The sequence below is a fragment of the Heterodontus francisci genome, chromosome 1 (assembly GCF_036365525.1).
Source record: "Heterodontus francisci isolate sHetFra1 chromosome 1, sHetFra1.hap1, whole genome shotgun sequence".
NCBI lineage: Eukaryota > Metazoa > Chordata > Chondrichthyes > Heterodontiformes > Heterodontidae > Heterodontus > Heterodontus francisci.
The window spans coordinates 122,587,957-122,610,587 of NC_090371.1; the positions used below are offsets into that span (position 1 = coordinate 122,587,957).

Sequence of the window (22,631 nt, forward strand, 5' to 3'; positions counted from 1 at the left end):
GCCCAGTCCCTTCCCAAAATTGAGCAAGAACCAGATTCTCTGGCTGAATGGGGCAAGCAAATATCGGTATTGTGCCTGTAGTGGATTGGGTGCCCTCGAGCCCAATGCAAATTAGGTGACCTCCCATTGACTCTGTACTGTCAGTGTGATCCTGGTATAATTGCAGCTTTGCAGGCGCTTAACCTACTTTCTTTGTCAAAACTCCTAAAGTTATGGTGCTTCCTTCAAGAAAAGGGAAATAGGAATTTTCCAAATGATGGATCTCTTGCCCACTGTGGCCAGTATTACTCTCTTTCATTCCACCCATGCATTCTTTGCAAGGCCAGAACTAATGACTTTTCCTCCCCATGATGAACTGAGCCACTATCTTGAGGTGCCCTTGCTGTATGTCCAAAAAATTGCAAAATTGCTTCTTAATTTGGTAAACCAGTGAAGGACGACATTCAATCCTGAATCTTCAGAATGGGAAACCAGTCCTCTACCCATAGAGCAACAAAAGAAAAATACACCAGGCACCTTACCATTTAGTCTTGGTGTCATTAAGCCAAATGGACTTCTACTCTTAACCCATACAGAAACCATAGGCATTATTTTCAATTAAGTCAAAATCTTGAAGGATTTTGCAATTATGTTGCTCCTAGGATTTAAGTTGCCAGCATCTGATACTATCTCAAAATATGCTTTAGAAGCACCTGCCAGGTATAACAAATTACTTTACTTTTGTAGCTAAACAAATGTGTTATTTGCATTTCAGACTATCAAATTCCCTTTGTGAATTCCCACCCTGATATGCCAGAAGCTCTGTACATAACTGAAACCAAGACACTGGTCATTCCATGCAAGGTTTCAATGCCAGATCTTAATGTGACCCTACATACGGTAAATATAATTGTTTATCTGCGTTACTGCATCATATTACTTGCCCCATTTATATTAAGATAAAGTTTACCTCATTAAAGCCATGCTATTCAATGTACATATATGTCTAATGCAATGTTGTAAGTAGCCCCTCTCTAGGTGATCGCATTCAGGATAATTTGATTTCTTTGTCTGCAAACATTTTAGAATACTGGAGTGGGTAGGATCCTAAAGCTCTGTTAAATCCACCACTTTCGTATTCTGTAAAGTACTATACTATAAAACAATAATATAGAGAGGGCAGGCATTGAAGTCTGACTGTCAGACTTTCAGGAGCTAGGGAGGAATTTAAAAAGTAGGACCTTGAAGGTAGTAATCTTTGGATTACTCCTAGTGCCACACGCTAGCAAGAGTAGAAATAGGAAGATAGGGAGGCTAGAGGCACAGGGCAGAAGAAGGACTTCAGATTCTTGGGGCATTGAGACCAGTTCTTGGGCAGGAGGCACCTAATGAAAAGAGACGGGTTGCAACTCAACAGCACTGGGACCAATGTCCTCATGGGGAAGTTCACTAGTGTGGTTAGGGACGGTTTAAACCAAATTTTCAGGTGGTGTCAGCATATAGAAGTAGAAAAGAGGAATAAGGTGCATAAAGGAGTGAGAGTGTTGGATCGTACTAGGGAAGTAAATAGTAATATATTAGATAGGAGCGGACTAAGAAGGACTATGAGGAATACAAAGACAGGTTTAGAATGCATGTGTGTAAACACACAAAGTGTGGTGAATAAGGTTGGTGAGCTACAAGCACAAATAGTCATGTGGGAATATGATGTAGTAGCAATCACAGAAACGTGGTTTAAAAATGATGAGGACTGGTTGCTTAGTATTCAAGGTTACAAAATATTCAGAAAAGATAGTGAAGGAAAAAGGGAGGTGGGGTAGCAGTACTGATTAGGGAAGACATTGTAGTGTTGGAAGAAGAGGATGTCCTTGAGGGGGCAAGGACAATTTGGTTAGAGTTGAGAAGCAAGAAAGGTATGCTCAAACTACTGGGGATATCATATAGGCCTCCAAATTGTGTGAGAGAGATAGAGGAGCAAATCTGCAGGAAATTAATTACCCAATAATCGATTGGGGTAATAAAGGGTAAAGAGCGGGAGGAATTTCTGGTGTGTTCAGGAGAACTTCTTTGACCAGTGTGTTCTTGGTCCAACTAGGAAGAAGGCATTGCTGGATCTAGTGCTGGGGAATGAGGTGGGCCAAGTAGACCAAGTGTCTGTGGGGGAGCACTTGGGTAAGAGTGATCATCATATCCAAAGATGTAGATTAGTAATGGAGAAGAGTAAGGAACAATCTAAAGTAGAACCTCTAAATTGGAAGAGGGCTAACTTCAATGGAATGACAACAGAACAATGAGTGATATTTAAGAAGGAGATGTTTCAGGTACAGGCTAGGTACATTCCAAAAAAGGCGAAAGGTAAGGGAACCAAAGCCAGGGCTCCTTGGGTGATGAAGGAGATAGAGAATATGACAAACCAAAAAAGGGGGTGTATAGTTCATGTCAGGGGAATTCTTCAAGCGAAAACCTGACCAAATACAATAAATTGAGAGATGAAGTGAACAGGAAAATACAACTGGCAAAGAGATAAAATGAGAATAGAATGGCAGCAAACAAAAATCTTTTACTGGCATGTAAATAGTATGGGGTAGTAAGAGGTTGGATGAGGCCTATTAGGGATAAAGACGCGATCCTTGCTTCGAGATGCAGGGCAAGGCTAGACTTAATGAGTACTTTGTATTGGCATTTACTATGGAAAAGGATGCTAGCAAAATATCAGTAGAAGCTGAGGTGGCAGAGGTAATGGATGGGGTGAAAACTGATAGCCAGGATGTATTGGAAAGGCTGGCTATGCTTAGAATGGATAAATCGCCTGGTCTGGATGGCTTGCAACCCAGGGTGTTACAGGAAGTGTGGGTGGAGATAGCGGAAGCGGTTGCCATAATCTTCCAGACTTCCCTAGATACAGGGAAGGTGCCAACGGATTGGAAAGTGGCAAATGTGACACCCTTGTTCAAGAAAGGGTGTAATGTCCCTAGTAACTACAAGCCGGTCAGTTTATCATCAGTGGTGGGTAAGGTTTTAGAAACAATAATCAAGGAAAAAATGAACAGGCACTTGAAGAGGTTTGAGTTATTTAAGGAGAGCCAGCACAGGTTTTTAAAAGGCAGATCGTGTTTGAATAATCTAATTGAATTTTTTGATGAAGTAACAGAGAAGGTTGATGAGGGGATTGCAGTGGATGCCATCTATATGGATTTTAAGAAAGCATTTGACAAAGTACCACATAAAAGGCTGGTTAACAAAATTGAGACTCATGGAATAGGAGGGTCAGTGTCAACTTGTATAAGAAATTAACTTAAGGATAGAAAACAGCGAGTCGTGCTAAATGGTTATTTTTCAGACTGGAGGATGGTAGACAGTGGTGTTCCCCATGGGTCAGTGTTAGTACCACTACCTTTTTTGATATGCATATCTATATAATTGACTTGGATATTGGAATACAGAGTAACATTTCAAAATTTGCCCATCATACCAAACTTGCAAGTGTGGCAAACAGTGAGGATGATACCAATCGACTGCAACAGGACAGAGATAGGCTAGCAGAATGGGCAAATGAGTGGCAGATAGAGTTTAATACAGAGAAGTGTCGGGTGATACATTTTGGCAGAAGGGATAGGGACAGGCAATATAGATATAATGGCACAGTCCTAGAGTGTGCGGGTACAGAAGGCCTGGGGGTTCATGTGCATAGATCTTTAAAGGTGACAGGATATAGTGAGAGAATAGTTAGCAAAGCATTTGAGATTGTGGGTTTCATAAATAGAGGTATTGGGTACAAAAGCAGGGAGATTATGCTGAACATTTATAAAGCTCTAGTTAGGCCACAATTAGTATTGTATCCAGTTTTGGTCACCAAAGATGTGAGAGTCCTTGAAAGGATGCATGGGAGATTTACCAGAATTGTTCCAGGTATGAGGGATTTTAGCTACAAGGTTAGGTTGGAGAAGCTGGGGTTGTTCTCATTGGAGCAAAAGCAATTCTAGGGAGATTTGCTCGAGATGAACAAGATTATGATAGACTTAGATAAGGTAGACAAAGAAAAGCTGTTCCCATTAGCAGATGGCACCGGACTAGGGGACTCAGATTTAAAATTTTGGGCAAGAGATTCAGAGGGATATGAGGAAGAAATTTTTATGCAGTGAGTGGTAATGATCTGGAACTCTCTGCCTACAAGGGTGGTGGAAGTGGAGATGATCAATGATTTCAAAAGGAAATTGGATGGGCACTTGAAGAAAATATACTTACAGGGCTACGGGAATAGAGTGGGTGAATGGGACTGACTGCATTGCTTTACAGAGAGTTAGCATAGACATGATGGGCCAAATGGCCTCCTTCTGTGCTGTTATGCCTCTATGATTCTATGACATATTTTATAATGTATTTGTTAAGCAATCATAGCATGTAATCTTAACAATATTTAGCAATTCTATTTTAATGTTACATGTTTTAGTCCGTGAAATAATCCCTGTTTAATGTTTGAACAGAAATATCCGGAAAAATACATTGTTCCTGATGGAATGACAACTTTCTGGGACAATCAGAAAGGTTTCACTATTTTGAGTCACAAGATCAGAGATGTAGGAATGGTCCAGTGTGCGACAACAGTAAATGGAAGAGTCTATTCTTCCAAATTTTACGTGGTAGTAGTTTTAGGTAAGGTGCATTTTGTACATTTATACTGAAGAGTCTAAACTTTAAATTTCATATTTAAGTTCCACTTCAAAACAATTTTGATTTTGAAAAGTGCAGATTGGGTGATGTTATTGTTGAGCAGATATTGGGTGAATGGGGCATGTGCTGTGCCTTTCTGAAGGTTTTGTCACAGTTCCCGTGCCATTCTTTTGGCCAGACCTCATGCAGTTTATTTTGGCAAGTTGCCAGTACAAAATGCATTGGCTATAGGCAGTTCACTGATCCGGTGGTGGGATATTCAGCAGGGCTGCTGAATTCCAAATGTCTGTAGCAGTACCCTAAAGAGGAGGGTTGGAAGCATTGATGAGTGATATGAAGAAGCCAGTTTTGAGCACCAGGCAAACATTTTCAGCATTTATTATGGCAAGGATGTTAGAGAAATCGCCAGGCCTGTTTGTGAAGAAGACACTGAGACTACGATGCTTCCGTGTAGATTATTTATTGCTTGTCACAGAGCTCACTTCTGCTCTCCAAACAACACCACCAGCCAGTACTGGCTGGCTCTTTATATATACACATTGAATACAATTAACTAATTAACACCCAACACCTGTTCACCCTATTACCTTGAACAACCAGGTATTTATGATCGATTACCAGAACCTCAGACCCTAACAAAGGGCATTAATGGTGGAAGCCTTTAAACCTTAAAGGAGCTGGCATAAAAAAAGTGATGTCAAGCCAACATGCAGATTCCCCTAAAATAAAAGCAAAATACTGCAGATGCTGGAAATCAGAAATAAAAACGGAAAGTGCTGGAAATACTCAGCAGGTCAGGCAGCATCTGTGGAGAGAGAAGCCGAGTTAACGTTTCAGGTCTGCAACCTTTCATCAGAACATGTTAACTCTGTTTCTCTCTCCACAGATTCTGCCTGACCTGCTGAGTATTTCCAGCACTTTCTGTTTTTAATTTAGATTCTCCTGACTGAAACTGAGGATTCCTTTACTGTGCACTCAAAATAGCTGCCTCACAACTTCTACCTCTGATATTTGGTGGATATTAGCAGGAACTGGTGGTAATCTGTCGGGCAGAGAAAACAAAACAATGGCTTTGGGGTCAGAACCAAGTCATCTGACCCTGCCAGGTCCTGAAGGAAGCTTCAGCTTTCTAGCCTTAAGATCTATCCAAAAATCATAGCAGGAAGAAGCCAATCTTCAACTAGCCACACTATTTTGATCCCGCAACCACCCTGTTTTGATGTGCTAATAGTGCGGTAGGGGCATGAAAATCATCCTAGTTTCTTTCTGCACTATTTCTACTCAAGTGCATATAATTACAGCATAACAGTGGGAGCACAGTTTAGTGACTGGGGGAGAAATTCTAATGCATAGTCTAAATAGTTCTCTGATGAAAAAAAAATGGTTTATCAGCCTATAACCTGAAACATCTGTACCGTGGCCCATATGTATCTCACTTTAAAAATACTTCAGAGCAATCTGTAAACTGAGATAATAGATAATCGGAACTGGCCAGTTTATACTGCTTCTCACAGTGGGGCTGTGCTGCTGGCTGATAACGCTAAGCACAGCTACAGACAGTAGGATGTCGCTTCATGCTTACTGCCTGCTGGGATAAAGGTTTGGCTTGTCGATTATTTATACTGTTGTGTTTCAGGTTTTGTCAACAGGAAACCCAGCTTTCCTCTAGTAAATAATTTGATTGCTTTTATATAGTCAGTTCATTGTAGAACTTAGTCCACATCAAATTCATTTGGCATGAGATTGATATTGTAATTGGTTGAGGCTACACCAAAGAAATCTGTCTTTTTTTCCTAAGGTATTGCATTTGTTTTCATCACGTTTCTGCATGCCACAGATGGTAGCCTAATTGGCAAGGTTAGAACGCCGACATCAGCAGGTCAGGCAGCATTTGTGGGCAGATAAACAGAGTTATCGTTTCAGGTCTGTGACCTTTTATCAGAATTGGCAAAAGATAGAAATGTAATAAGTTTTGAGCAAGTAAAAGAGGGGAGGGTAGGAAAAAGAAAAAGGGAAGGTCTCTGATAGGGTGGAGGACAGGAGAAATTAAATGACAAAGGTTTCATCATACAGAGCCAAAAGGAGTGGTAATAGGACAAGTAAAAAAACAAAAGATGTGTCCGGATGAGGTGTAATTGGCAGGATAGCAACCATCCAAACACAAAGTAAAGGGACTTTTAAAAAAAGAGGGGAAAAAAGCAGCAAAAAAAAACACAAAAAAAGAAAAACAATGGGGGCGGAGATTATGATCTAAAATTATAGAACTCAATGTTGAGTCCAGAAGGCTGTAAAGTGCCCAGTTGAAAGATGAGGTGCTGTTCCTCGAGCTAGTGTTGAGCTTCATTGGAACACCATCGTGGACGATGGACAGAAATGTCAGGGCTCCCACTGCTACAGTATTTCAATGAAGCTCAACGCAAACTCAACATTGAGTTCAATAATTTTACATCATAACCTCTGCCCCCATTTTTTTCTTTTTTCTTGTTTTTTGCTGGTTCATTTTTATCCCCCTCATTTCTTTCTTAATCCCTTTACTTTGTGTTTGGATGGCTGCTGTCCTGCCATTCCCACCTCATCCAGATACATCTTTTGTTTCTCTACTTGTCCCATTATCACTACCTTTGGCTTTGTACCATGAAACCTTTTGTCATTTAATTTCTCCTGCCTTCCACCCTATCACAGACCTTCCCTTTGGTTCTTTTTGAAACCTCCCCCCTTTCACTTGCTCAAAGCCTATTACATTTCTAACTTTTGCCAGTTCTGATGAAAGATCACAGATCTGAAATGTTAACTCTGTTTTTCTCTCCACAGGTGCTGTCAGAGCTGCTGAGTATTTCCAGCATTTTCTGTTTTTGTTTCAGATTTCCAGCATCCGCAGTATTTTACTTTTGTGTGATTCTAACACCTGTTGCTGGAAGCTCATGAACTTAATTTTCCCTTGACTTTCTTTCATTTTCTATGGTTAAGGTCCCAATCTCCACCCTGCATCTAAAAATGTTGGCATGTCTACCAGTTGGAATTGACCATCTGAGTAATCTCAGTGTTTGTCTCCCTGAGGCCCTTAAGCCTTTAGCAATATGCTGTGCTATGTTTCTTCACCACATCACAGATCTGTGCTGAACCCCTTTTTAGAGATGGTTTCCAAAAGCACATTGAAACTCACACTACTGGAAGCATAGCAACTTAATTGCGATTTAAATTAGTGGATTTAAATAATGTCCCCAGTACTCTAAGAAATAGGCATTCGGGACATAAAAAAATGACTGAATCAAAGATCATGTCATCATTTAAGAATAGATTGGACAAGTCATTGGAGGAAAGGGGATAAAAGGGATATGAGAACTGAGTGGGCACCTGCTCACGTGGAGAATAAATATCAGCACCGAGTGATTAGGCTAAATGATGGTGTTGTAATTTCTGTGTAACCCTATGCTAGGGCCTCGATGGAGATCAAAGTCCAAAATTATATCTACATCCTTGATTTTGACTCATATGATTGATATGTTTACAGTTTGTGTGTAACAGTTATAGCGTGTGTTAAAATATCGGCACAATTGATGAGATCAAAACTGTATTTATTGTTTAAACTCTAAATGAAATCAGACATATTAAAACATACAATGTTTCCTCAGACAGTTACATTCTAAACACAGCTAATGAAGGACAGTTAAAAAAAAAGCTTTAATGACTTCATATGGCTTTGCAAAGGCTGTTTTTCATTATTAGATACTTGCATGGTTTTCAGAAATAAGCAACTACCGTGTTTAATAGTGAACCATATTGATTAAAATCTAGAACTGTGAGCTAGCCAGAAAAGACTATATTATTGGTCTTCGCTTGCCAATTGGTGCAGTTTCAACCCAAAATAAGCAAACTCTTGTTGCGTCATGATACAAATCTACGTGGCGAACCCTGGTAACCAAAATGATGGGGCAAAGGAACATTTGGCAGCACTGGCAAAAGTTAGAACATCAACAGCAAAACTTGGAAAGCTCCTAAATGGAAAATACAGAACAGTATATGTGTCACAAACAATACACTATTTTAGTTCTATGTTCAACACAGCGACATGATCAGGGATATAGATGGTATTTGTTATTTGGTATTTCCTCCTCATGCTTTGTGTAGGGAAATTGTAAATGTGCTTTTTATAAACAGGTTTAAACATTTTTACACTTAGTGCACAAAGCAAAACACCCCTATAATTTGTAATATTATCTGCATCTCTGAACACACTTCTCATGACTATTATTATTTTGCCATCACATAATCGATAATTGTGTAAATGATTTCCTGCAGGAACCAAGATTCATGAACTTACATTGAATCCTCCGTCACAAGTGAAGTTAGCAGTGGGAGAACGCTTGATAATCAACTGCACTGCCAGAACTGAGGTCAACGTACGGCTGAAATTTGATTGGACGCGTCCTGGAGTAAAGGTATAACATATGAAAGCCTTGCAACTTTGTTTAGTTGAAAAAAAGCAAATCTAAATGTCACTACGGGACAAATCCATGCAGAGGTGAAAAGTCCTGGGTTCAGTCTCTGATACTCCAAGTTTGAGTTCAGTGCCTTCAATAGGGGAGGGGAGTGAAGCCATGAAAATTGGGTTGGAGGCAGTAGTCATAGGTATGCACCTTTTATATGTTTAACTGGAGGCACTTCTATTCTAGCTGCAGGTGTTGAACAGGTAAAGTGTAGAATAGCAAATCAAATGCAAGCATCAAATGAAATAAGATTGTCAGTGAATCACTGAACAAATTCAGCCCTATGGATTTTTTTTACATTACATGACTTCTTATTAATTACAGCAGAATCCATTTCTATTCTACAAAACAATGAAACAACACTTAGGTGATGAGCTGGAACTCTCAAGCATTCTGATTATAGATAAGGTGACGAAAGGAGATGAAGGCAGATATTTCTGCAGAGCTTCCAGTGGAGTCATGACAAAGGAGAACAGCACCGATGTCATCATCTATGGTGAGATCTTTTATATGATGTGGCTGTAAAATCCACAAACACAACTCAGGAGGGATTCTTGTAAACAAAATTTAAAGCATTCTATTGTTAACAGTTAAAAGCATTCATTTTCATTGGTAAATGCAATGCTCAACTGAGAGTTCCTACATCAAATCAACTGGACAGTGAAAGTGTTAATAATATGTTTGTTATTTCAAAATTCAACTTGTTTATTTGTTAAACGGACTAGCCTGGGTTTATCAACTGACAACTTAAACTCAGTTCTAATTCTTTCTTTTGGGCCTCCTTATCTCGAGAGACAATGGATACGCGCCTGGAGGTGGTCAGTGGTTTGTGAAGCAGCGCCTGGAGTGGCTATAAAGGCCAATTCTGGAGTGACAGGCTCTTCCACAGGTGCTGCAGAGAAATTTGTTTGTTGGGGCTGTTGCACAGTTGGCTCTCCCCTTGCGCCTCTGTCTTTTTTCCTGCCAACTACTAAGTCTCTTCGACTCGCCACAATTTAGCCCTGTCTTTATGGCTGCCCGCCAGCTCTGGCGAATGCTGGCAACTGACTCCCACGACTTGTGATCAATGTCACACGATTTCATGTCGCGTTTGCAGACGTCTTTATAACGGAGACATGGACGGCCGGTGGGTCTGATACCAGTGGCGAGCTCGCTGTACAATGTGTCTTTGGGGATCCTGCCATCTTCCATGCGGCTCACATGGCCAAGCCATCTCAAGCGCCGCTGACTCAGTAGTGTGTATAAGCTGGGGGTGTTGGCCGCTTCAAGGACTTCTGTGTTGGAGATATAGTCCTGCCACCTGATGCCAAGTATTCTCCGAAGGCAGCGAAGATGGAATGAATTGAGACGTCGCTCTTGGCTGGCATACGTTGTCCAGGCCTCACTGCCGTAGAGCAAGGTACTGAGGACACAGGCCTGATACACTCGGACTTTTGTGTTCCGTGTCAGTGCGCCATTTTCCCACACTCTCTTGGCCAGTCTGGACATAGCAGTGGAAGCCTTACCCATGCGCTTGTTGATTTCTGCATCTAGAGACAGGTTACTGGTGATAGTTGAGCCTAGGTAGGTGAACTCTTGAACCACTTCCAGAGCGTGGTCGCCAATATTGATGGATGGAGCATTTCTGACATCCTGCCCCATGATGTTCGTTTTCTTGAGGCTGATGGTTAGGCCAAATTCATTGCAGGCAGACGCAAACCTGTCGATGAGACTCTGCAGGCATTCTTCAGTGTGAGATGTTAAAGCAGCATCGTCAGCAAAGAGGAGTTCTCTGATGAGGACTTTCCGTACTTTGGACTTCGCTCTTAGACGGGCAAGGTTGAACAACCTGCCCCCTGATCTTGTGTGGAGGAAAATTCCTTCTTCAGAGGATTTGAACGCATGTGAAAGCAGCAGGGAGAAGAAAATCCCAAAAAGTGTGGGTGCGAGAACACAGCCCTGTTTCACACCACTCAGGATAGGAAAGGGCTCTGATGAGGAGCCACCATGTTGAATTGTGCCTTTCATATTGTCATGGAATGAGGTGATGATACTTAGTAGCTTTGGTGGACATCCGATCTTTTCTAGTAGTCTGAAGAGACCACGTCTGCTGACGAGGTCAAAGGCTTTGGTGAGATCAATGAAAGCAATGTAGAGGGGCATCTGTTGTTCACGGCATTTCTCCTGTATCTGACGAAGGGAGAACAGCATGTCAATAGTCGATCTCTCTGCACGAAAGCCACACTGTGCCTCAGGGTAGACGCGCTCGGCCAGCTTCTGGAGCCTGTTCAGAGCGACTCGAGCAAAGACTTTCCCCACTATGCTGAGCAGGGAGATTCCACGGTAGTTGTTGCAGTCACCGCGGTCACCTTTGTTTTTATAGAGGGTGATGATGTTGGCATCGCGCATGTCCTGGGGTACTGCTCCCTCGTCCCAGCACAGGCATAGCAGTTCATGTAGTGCTGAGAGTATAGCAGGCTTGGCACTCTTGATTATTTCAGGGGTAATGCTGTCCTTCCCAGGGGCTTTTCCGCTGGCTAGGGAATCAATGGCATCACTGAGTTCCGATTTGGTTGGCTGTATGTCCAGCTCATCCATGACTGGTAGAGGCTGGGCTGCATTGAGGGCAGTCTCAGTGACAGCATTCTCCCTGGAGTACAGTTCTAGGTAGTGCTCAACCCAGCGGTCCATCTGTTTGCGTTGGTCAGTGATTATGTCCCCCGATTTAGATTTGAGGGGGGTGATCTTCTTGATGGTTGGCCCAAGAGCTCTCTTCATGCCATCATACATTCCTCTGATGTTTCCGGTGTCTGAGGCCAGCTGAATATGACTGCATAGGTGTTGCCAGTAGTCGTTTGCGCAACGCCTAGCTGTTCTTTGTGCAGTACTTCTGGCTGCTTTAAGTGCTGCGGATGTTAAATCGCTGGGGGCTTTCTTGTAGTTCAACAGTGCAATGCGCTTAGCGGCTATGACAGGTTCCAGCTCTTCATTATGAGATTGAAACCAGTCTGCATTTCTCTTCGCACTTTTGCCGTAGGTGGTCAAAGCTGACTCATAGATGGCGTCTCTGATGTGGGCCCACTTGGTCTCAGCATCCCCTGTGGGAGTGTTTTGAAGGGCTGTTACAAGTGAATTTAGAAATTTTTGTAACAGCTGTGGGTGAGAAATTCTGCTCGTGTTGATGCGCGGGTGGCCCTTCTGCTTGGAATGATGCAACTTCTTTGGTCTGAGTCTAACCTTGCTGCACACCAGGGAGTGGTCGGTGTCGCAGTCCGCACTGTGGAAGCTGCGTGTGATTTGAACACTGTTTAAGGCGGCTCGCCTTGTGACAATGAGGTCTAGCTGGTGCCAACGACGTGATCTTGGGTGCCTCCATGAAACCTGGTGACAGGGTTTAGTGTGAAAGAACGAGTTGGTGATGCAGAGGTTATGATAGGTACACAACTCAAGCAGTCTCTGCCCGTTCTCATTCATCCTTCCAACGCCATAGCGCCCAAGGCAGGAGGGCCATGAGTCATGGTCGGCCCCAACCCTGGCATTAAAGTCCCCCAGCAGGAATAGGTGTTCGGTGTTGGGGATGCTGCTAATGATGTTATGGAGTTGTTCATAGAACTGGTCTTTAGCTTCAGGTGCGGAGCAGAGTGTTGGAGCATAGATGCTGAGTAGGTGTACTGGACCAGAGGTGGTGAGCAGTCGGATGGACAGTATGCGTTCCGAGCCATTTGAGGGAGGCTCTATCATGCTGAGCAAGGAGTTTCTGATGGCGAAGCCCACTCCATGCTGTCTTGGTTCTTCAGGATCCCTGCCCTGCCAGAAGAAGGTGTAGTCTTGCTCTGCTAGAGAGCCACTCGCGGGGAGGCGAGTCTCCTGAAGTGCTGCAATGTCCACATTGAATCTACTGAGCTCGTTGTTAATGATGGCGGTCTTCCGAGAATCGTTGATTTGTGTAAGGTCTTCCGACAGGCCAGGACACATAGTTCTGACGTTCCAGCTTGCAAAGCGAAGGGCTGGTACCTTCTTTCCTTTTTTCATGTTGTTTGGTGCGGTGTATCAGTCCACCTTTCGGGCAATGACCCTGAGCTCCAAGCACCCATTGAAGCAGGCAGACTGTGGCGGGACAGAACCTTATTGACCGGGGGCTGCCCGGTTTGAGGCGGGCGGTAGCTGTCCAGTGAGGTGCAATGACCTCTCCCACCGACAAAGGCAACCCGTGGCGCCCAGTTTCTACGCCAATTTATCTGGACTTATAACCCGTATCAGTCCACCTGTTCTGTTCAAGATGGCTCCTGGGCTGGAAGCTCCCTAGGAAGCTCCCTTGCTGTTCAACTCTATCCATGGCCATCTGCTAGTTCTAATCCACATTATGGATAATCACTTTTTGTTCTAAGGTTTATAGCAAATGCATCTTAATTTTATTTTAGTGATGGGGAATGGAACTCTTCCCAATTTCAGTTACCCAATTACCAACATCAAGCACTCTCAGGTCAGATATAGCACAAACAGATACTAGGTAAAGCTCACACAACTTGAACCCAATGCTGAAGCTAAACAGCACCCTGCAATGCAGCAGTATAATTTTTTTTCCCATTTGCCTCACCAGCCATTCTCTGGCCACTCTGAGTGCCATAGCTGACAGGTAGCATAATGGTAATGTTACTGGACTAGTAATTCAGAGGCCCATATTAATGCTTCAGAGACCTGAGTTGAAATCCCACAATGACAGCTGAGGAATTTAAATTCAATTGATTAAATAAATCTGAAATTTAAAAAATAAGCTAGGATCAGTAAAATGGTGACCATGAAACTACCGGATTGTTGGAAAAATCCATCTGGTTTAGCAATGCCCTTTTGGGTATTGGAGGAAAGGGGACCTTACCTGACCTTACCTGGTCTAGCCTACATGTGACTCCAAAAACACAGCAATGTGGTTGACTCTTAACTGCCCTCCGAAATGGCCTAGCAAACCACACTTTGTATCAAACGACTACAGAAAAGTCTAACAGGTATAAAACCAGATGGACCACCCAACATCGATCTAGGCGACGGATACAACAAAGGCACACCCTGCCCATTCGGCCCTGCAAATCTTCTTCACTAGAGTCTGGGGGCTTGTGCCAAAATGGGGACAGATGTTTCACAGACTAGTTAAGCAACAGCCTGACATAGTTATGATCACAGAATCATAACTTTCAGCCAATGTTCAGGACTCCAGCATAACCATCCCTGCTGGACAGGATGGGCAGGACATACCAGTGTTTGTGGCATGGTTGGGAGGGAATTGCCCTGGGAGTCCTCAACATTGACTCCGAACCCCATGAAGTTTCATCACATCAAGTCAAAAATGGGCAAGGAAACCTCCTGGAAAATACTCAGCAGGTCTGGCAGCATCTGTGCAGAGAGAAACAATGTTTCAGGTCTGTGACCTTTCATCAGAAATCTCCTGTTGATTACCACATATCACCCTCCCTCAGCTGATGAACTAGGACTCCTCCATGTTGAACACCACTTGGAAGGAGCACTGAGGGTAGCAAGGTCACAGAATGACTTTTGGTGGGGGACTTCAATGTCCATCACCAAGAGCAGCTCGGTGGCACCACCACTGACCGAGTTGGCTGAGTCTTGAAGGGCATATCTGCCACACTGGGCTTGTGGCAAGTAGTGAGAGAACTAACAAGAGGAAAAATCCTGATTGACCTCATCATCACCAATCTACCTGTCGCAGATGCTTCTGTCCATGACAGCATAGGTAGGAGTGACCATGTGGCATTACCTTCGTGCTAAATGGGATAAACTCAGAACAGATCTAGCAGCTCAAAACTGGGCATTCAGGCACATTGGGACATCAGCAGCAGCAGAATTGTATTCCACCACAATGTGTAACCTCATGGCCTGGCATATCCCTCACTCTACCATTACCATCAAGCCAGGGGACCAACTCTCATTCAATGAGGAGTGTAGAAGAGAATGTCAGGACCAGCGCAAGGCTTACCTAAAAATGAGATGCCAACCTGGTGAAGCTACATCAGAAGCAGTATGCTATAAACAGAGCTAAGTGATCGTACAACCAATGGATCAGATCACATCCAGTCGTGAATGGTGGTTGACAATTGAACAACTAACTGGATGTAGAGGCTCTATGTGCATCCCCATCCTCAATGATGGTGGAGACAAGGCTGAAAAACTTGCAACCATTTTCAGCCAGAAATGCTGAGTGGATGATTCATCCTGGTCTCTTCCTGAGATCTGCAGCATCATAGATGTCAGTCATCAGCCAATTTGATTCACACATCCCACGTGATATCAAGAAATGCCTGAGCACACTGGAAACAGCAAAGGCAATGGGCCCTGACAACATCCTGGTTGTTGTATTGGAGGCGTGTACTCCAGAACTAGCCACCACCCTAGCTACACTGTTCCAATACAGCTACACTGGCATCTACCTGACAAAGTGGAAAATTACCCAGATATGCCCTGTCCACAAAAAGAAGGACAAATCCAATCTGTCCAATTACTGCCCCAAAAGTCTACTGTTGATCTTCACCAGCAAGGTGAAGGAAAGGGTCAGACAGTGCAACCAAATGGCACTAACTCAACAATAACCTGCTCACCGATGATCAGTTTGGCATCCATCAGGCCCACTCAGCTTCGAATTTCATCACAACCTTGGTCCAAACATGGACAAGAGAGCTGAATTCCAGAGGTGAAGTGAGAGTGACTGCCCTTGACATCAAGGCAGCATTTGATTGAGTGTGACATTAAAGAACTCGAGTAAAATTGAAGTCAGTGGAAATTCCAGGTAAACTCTCCGCTGGCTGGAATCATACCTAGCACTAAGGAAGCTGGTTGCGGTGTTGAAGGCCAATCATCTCAGTCCCAGTACATTACTGCAGGAGTTCCTCAGGGCAGTCTTCTAGGCCCAACCATTTTCAGTTCCTTCATCAATGACCTTCCCTGCATCATAAGGTTAGAAGTGGGGATGTTTGCTGATGATTGCACAATGTTCCGTTCCATTCACAACTCTTCAGATATGAAGCTGTCTTTGCCCATATGCAGCAAGACCTGAACAGCATTCAGGCTTAGGCTGATAAGTGGCAAGTAACATTTGTGCCACACTAGCGCCAGGTAATCACCATTTCCAACAGTAAAGAGTCTAACCACTTCCCCCTGACATTCTACAGCATTACCGATGCTGAATCCCCCACCAACAACATCTTTGATGTTATCAATGACCAGAAACTTAACTGGACCAGCCATATAAATACTGAAGCTGCAAGAACAGCATGGGAATTCTCTGGCAAGTAACTCATCTCTGGCTGCCCAAAAGACTTTTCACCATCTATAAGGCACACATCAGGAATGCAATGGAATGCTGTCTACTTGCCTGGATGAGTGCAGCTCCAACAACACTCAAGAAACTCGATACCATCCGGGATAAAGCAGCCCACTTGATTTACACTCCATCCAACATCTTAAATGTTCACTTTCTCCACCACTGGTGCACAGTTACAGCAGTGTGTAGCATCCACAAGATGCACTGCAGCAATTCACCAGGATTCCTTCAACAGCAGCTTCCAAATCCATGATCTCTACAACTTAGAAAGAACAAGGGCAGTTGGAGCATGGGAACCTGGGACCTGCAAATTCCTCTCCAAGCCAGACACCATCCTGACTTGGAACTATATTGCCGTTCCTTCACTGTCGCTGGGTCAAAATCCTGGAACTCAATTCCTAACAGCACTGTGGGTGTACCTACCCCACATGGACTGCAGCGGTACGAGAAGGTGGCTCACCACCACCTTCTCAAGGGCAATTAGGGATGGGCAATAAAGGCTGGGCTTGCTAGCAATGGCCACATCCCATGAATGAATAAAAAAGTAGCCTATTGGTTATAGTGCTGGCGTAGCAACCCAGTAATTATGAATTCAAATCCCACCCTGGCAAATTGTGAAATTACTAGACTGGATTACATTTGTCTATGATGTACCCCCCAAAAAAACAATGGATATTCCCTAAATGGACTCACAAATGGCTACTTGAGTGAAAGATATTAAGGGGACTGATGTCCATAGACCTGTTCCCCAACAAGGAGTGTCATTAGGAGAAAGGAAAGGGATGAGGCAACATTAACAGAGAAAGCAGAAAACATCCTAATCTGGATCTCAATTTTCCCTCAACTGAAGAAGACAGGGTAATAAAGAAAACAGGCTAATGCTGTTTTAATGTCAGCTGAAAAATGTGCTTTTTGGACATCAAGGAAGGCTTGCACAGCTTGTTTGGAGAATGGCATTCCTGGCAAAATACATGTTCCTTTTAGTGATGACTTTGCACTCTTCACATCATTTTGACAATGCTGGAAGCCTAATTTTCACACACTTTTGCTGAACGTTAGCATTTGTTTTCCCAACTTGCTCATACAAATATAATGAAGAATGCTGCCTTACACAAACAGTGTCAGTTCTTCTGGTGCTCAAAGATTCCCAAACCTCATGTTTTCAATAAGAACACTAGCTTTTTGAATCTGACTTTGTTTTCATTATGTGCTTTCAGAGAGACCCTTCATCTTCATAGATCACAAAGCTGGGTCGATAGTCGAGGCAGTGCTGAAAGAAAGGAATGTCAAAATTCCAGTGAAGGTTACAGCCTATCCCCAGCCACTTATGAAATGGTAATTGTGAAATAAATGATACAAAGAAATAAAGACAGTTACTTTTAAGGAACCAATTTTCTACATACCTTATTATAGATTTCAGTTATATACAGTATTCGCATTTATTCTACTACATATAACTGTCAATTTTATGATTGATTTTGACATACATTAAATGGTGTCTTTGAGTGATTAACAGTGCTGAACCAGAGTGCATTAAATTGAACAGTGCTGGTATCCAAACTTGAACATTTTTGGTGCAGTGCACCATTAATATGCACAAAAGAATCAAGAATAATTTTTGTAAGAATTTCAGAGATTTAAAATCTGATACTCGATCGGTAATTTCTGAGTCTAATATAAATGTGTATTTTTTTCTTGAGTAGATAGTTTAAATAAATCAACTAGCTAGTTATTCGTGGTAAATTAATTCATGGTAAAACACACATTCTTAAAATGACCATTATTACAAAAATCAAATAATAAAAGCTTACTACCTTTTCTAATGCATTTTGTCTTAATTAATCAACAATTCCATAGTCATTAGCAAACACACTGGAATGTTAATTATTACCATAATGCTGCACACAACTTATTGTGCATTTTTTAATGGTTCTCTATTAATGCATAAAAGGAGCAATATATACTTGTTGTTGACATAAATACAGTATAACAATATCCCAAGCTGCTTCACAACAGTTTCTAATGGTTTGTTTTTATAGGACCAAGAATGGAAAGCCAATTAGTAAGGACCAAGCGCACTACAGAATAAAGCAAGTTGGCTATACATTGATGATCAGTGATGTGACTGAGAAAGATGCTGGGAATTACACAATTATACTTAGGAATCCAATGACAAAAGAAGAGCAGCGTCACACAATCCGACTCATAGTAAATGGTAAGAAATGTAAAATTCTCTAATCACAGGCAATTTTTTCAACTGAAGAATCTCATGCAAAAGGCCAAGGCCATTAGTGTAGACAGCACCAAGGTAGAAAAAACATAAGGTAAATCAGAAAGTATAAGTTAGTTGAGTTTTTAAAACGTAAAGGTTATAGGAGGAAGGAAACACTGGAAGAGGTTAGGATCTCCACAGTTTGCAGAATGAATTAGAGCTGAAGATGGTTTATATGCACAAGATATATTGAGATGTTTCTCACCCTGCTCATGAAATCATTGGAACTCATTACACTGACACTTGCCCATGAGATTTCACCATACTAATTTAATATGGATTGCAACCAATGATTTCTTTCTGGTACATAAATTCACACATGCCGTGCAGGAAGGGGAGTGGGTATGTCTTCTTGTGGCAGACAACTTAACAAGGGTATTTATTTAAGTTCCTTAGATGCAAAACTGATAGATTGGCTTGGATTTATGGCTTGACCAAATGTTTATGTGCCTATATTTTTATTCCACAAAGCACCAGATTTGAAACATATTGGGAGTGGAATTCAACTTTGACGGGAACACATAAGGGTGGTGGCAGATTATCTGCCCTTTATACACTCTGCTGCATTTGCCTTTCCATTGAAGTCAGAAGAAAGAAAATAGGACGAGGTGTATAACAGGTGGCTGATCCATTACCGACCATTTTGTGCTCCCATTGAAGTTGAATTTCACCTCATTATTTTATTTTGAATAAGATCTCTCAGTGTATTAAATTTTCCACAACATTTTCTTCTCTGTTTCACACTATAGGAAGGATGTGATTGCACAGGAGAGGGTGCAGAGGAGATTCACCAGGATGTTGCCTGGGATGAAGCATTTCAGCTATGAAGAGAGACTGGATGGGCTAGGGTTGTTTTCCTTAGAGCAGAGAAGGCTGAGGGGGGACCTGATTGAGGTATACAAAATTATGAGGGGTATTGATAGGATAGATAGGAAGAAACTTTTTCCCTTAGCAGAGGGGTCAATAACCAGGGGGCATAGATTTAAGGTAAAGGGCAGCAGATTTAGAGGGGATTTGAGGAAAAATGTCTGCACCCAGAGGGTGGTTGGAATCTGAAATGCACTGCCTGAAGGGGTGGTAGAGGCAGGAACCCTCACAACATTTAAGCAGTATTTAGATGTGCGCTTGAAACGCCATAGCATACAGGGCTACGGGCCAAGTGCTGGAAAATGGGATTAGAATAGATAGGTGCTTGATGGCCTGCACAGACACGACGGGCTGAAGGGCCTGTTTCTGTGCTGTATAACTCTATGACTCTAAATGGGTCAATTTAAACTATGTTTAGGTCCTCTTTTTAATTTGTCCTTGGACTTTGAACAGCACCACAAAGGGAATATTTATTGCACATCCCTGTTGTCCTGAGGGCAATTAAAAATCAACAGCATAATGTGGGACTGGAGTCATGTGTAGAACTCAGCAGGTAGGGGTGGGCAGTGTCCTGTCCCTGAAACATATTAATGAACCAGTCGGGTTTTTATAGCAAGTCAGCAGTTTTCATGGTTATTTTTGCTGGTACTAGCCCAGATATAGCCCAAATATTAAAACATTTATGAAATTTAGCTTCATAATATTCTATAGTGTTATTTGCACTCAAAACATTTGGGTTGCTTATCCAGTAATGTATCCAATAGGCTACTGTACCTAGCATTTTCAATATTTATTCACAAAATCAAGTGATTTCTGAAAATATGATTTTAATATTTTGCAGTTCCCCCAAAGATTCATGAAAAAGCTGTGGCTACACACAGTGACTTTTATAACTATGGAAGCAGACAGACTCTGACCTGCACTGTCTATGGCATTCCTGCTCCCAACAGGATTATCTGGGAATGGCAGCCGGTAGAAAACTGTAACTTCTTCTACCAGTAAGTAATTAATAATATATTGTCAGTAATAATTAAATTCAATTATTAAGATTAAACACATATATATTTGAATACATGTTCCTCATAAGCCATGGTTCTTGATGTATTCTGCGTCTCAAGACCAGATTGGGAGATCATGCATTTTCAATTTATCAACTTCTGCGACCATTGCATACGTTCGTTATGAAGCAAAAAATAGTTTCTAAAATGAAGTTACTATATGTATTATATATATATATATATATATATATACACACACACATCATAAAAAGTGCCAATGGAAAGTAAATAAGGAACAAGTTCAGAAAATTTAATGATGTAATAAAATCTAATAAAGGAATTGAGAACTGAGTGCCAGGTGCTGCAAGCCCTTTGGTACTTCAAGAGACGCATGCCCAGTACTTCAGTGGATGCCAACTTGTAAAATAATAACTTGTGCTATGCAGCAATTGAATGCATATAAAAACTGACTATGAGTGTGTCTGTGAAAGATGCATTCATTCTAGAGGAAGTTTACTGATTGATGTTCAGAATGAGTGACAGCCTCCCACACTAGACCCAAGAGGCCTCTCTTATCTTGGCTCAGCAGAAGGTCCGGTAGACTTCCTGCATGACAATCCTGGGCAATCTGCTTTCCTGTTGTTTGTTTGGCCACTAACCTCCAATAGCCCTTTCCTCCACCAACCCCATTGTTTTCCCTTTCCAATCACGGATGCAAGAATCTTATTGAGCACTACAGAGGTTTCTCTGTCTCCTTATCTTCCTCAGAAGTTGAATTATCTCTGGCAACAAACTTCATTTATCAAAGCCTTGCTTCCAAAAATAGTTATTTCCTTCTATATATCCTAATTGGAAATCACTTAAGGAGTTTGAATAATATTTTGAGATTTTTTTCTATATTTGTTATGTTTATATATATATATACATATATAAAACATATATATATTAAAGATCCATTGTCTTTATAAAAAAATTGTTTTGCAACCTATTTTTTGACTTAGAACAGGAGGACCAGAAGGGATGGACTTCATTTTCATTGCAATAATGATACTTGCAAGTGACCCAATAATGCATTCCAGATCAAACTACATTACTGCATTGTCTGTTTGGCAAACATTATTTCAATTGTTTACAGCTGCTTTTTCATGAAGATAGCGCCCTTCATCAAGGTCATATTAAAGTCAACTTGCAAGTCAACATTCTGTCCCGATTAGTTCAGTGTAAGGGAGATATTTTCAAATCCTGTCGAATTACAGTGGCAAAAATACATTTTTATAACTTGTTCAACACTAAAAATGTTCTCATTTTTCCACGCGCTTACTTTCTTTAGGACAGCATCTCCAAATTAAATAACATTAAATCCTATGATAAAGCAGAATTGGATAAGTATGTGTAAAAATCCATCAAGTTTGGTAAACAAAAAGATTTAAATTGTATTTTTTGGTTTGTACTTCTGTTCTCATTTGGTTTGATTACACAAAATACTCAGAATTTGCAAACTTCAAGGTAGAAGTATTTCCAACCATCTTCAGCCCAACGTGCTGAGTGATTGATCCATCTCGGTCCCCTCCTGAGGTCGCCACCATCATGGATGCCAGTCTTCAGTCAATTTGATTCACTCAATGTGATATCAAGAAATGGCTGAAGAATCTGGATACAGCAAAGGCTAAGGGCTTTGACAACATCCAGCTGTAGTGATGAAGACTTATGTTCTTAAGACTTGTGCACCAGAATTAGCTGCGCCTTAGCCAAGCTGTTCCGGTACAAAAAGAAAAGAAAGACTTACATTTATATAGAGCTTTTCATGACCACCGGACATCTCAAAGTGCTTTACAGCCATTGAAGTACTTTTGCAATGCTGTAATGCAGTTGTAATGCAGGAAATGTGGCAGCCTGTTTGCGCACAGAAAACTCACACAAACAGCAATATGATAATGACCAGATAATCTATTTTTTGTGATGTTGATTGAGGGATAAATATTGGCCAAGACACCAGGGCTAACTCCCCTGCTGCTCTTCGAAATACAGTTACAACACAGGCATCTACC

General features: G+C 41.8%; 1 protein-coding gene across 4 annotated transcripts in view; it reads left to right on the forward strand.

The window, feature by feature from the left end:
- kdr (kinase insert domain receptor (a type III receptor tyrosine kinase)) overlaps nucleotides 1-22,631 on the forward strand; it is a 96,966-nt gene that overhangs the window by 10,829 nt on the left and 63,506 nt on the right. For 3 of the 4 annotated variants that reach the window (XM_068035180.1, XM_068035211.1, XM_068035201.1), the window contains exons 4-10: nucleotides 755-879; nucleotides 4,464-4,632; nucleotides 8,950-9,089; nucleotides 9,462-9,633; nucleotides 17,664-17,781; nucleotides 18,486-18,661; nucleotides 20,427-20,583. In XM_068035180.1, the coding sequence (XP_067891281.1) occupies nucleotides 755-879; nucleotides 4,464-4,632; nucleotides 8,950-9,089; nucleotides 9,462-9,633; nucleotides 17,664-17,781; nucleotides 18,486-18,661; nucleotides 20,427-20,583 (1,057 nt within the window). The remainder of the gene's footprint in view (nucleotides 1-754; nucleotides 880-4,463; nucleotides 4,633-8,949; nucleotides 9,090-9,461; nucleotides 9,634-17,663; nucleotides 17,782-18,485; nucleotides 18,662-20,426; nucleotides 20,584-22,631) is intronic. The other variant, XM_068035189.1, reaches the window with a different exon arrangement.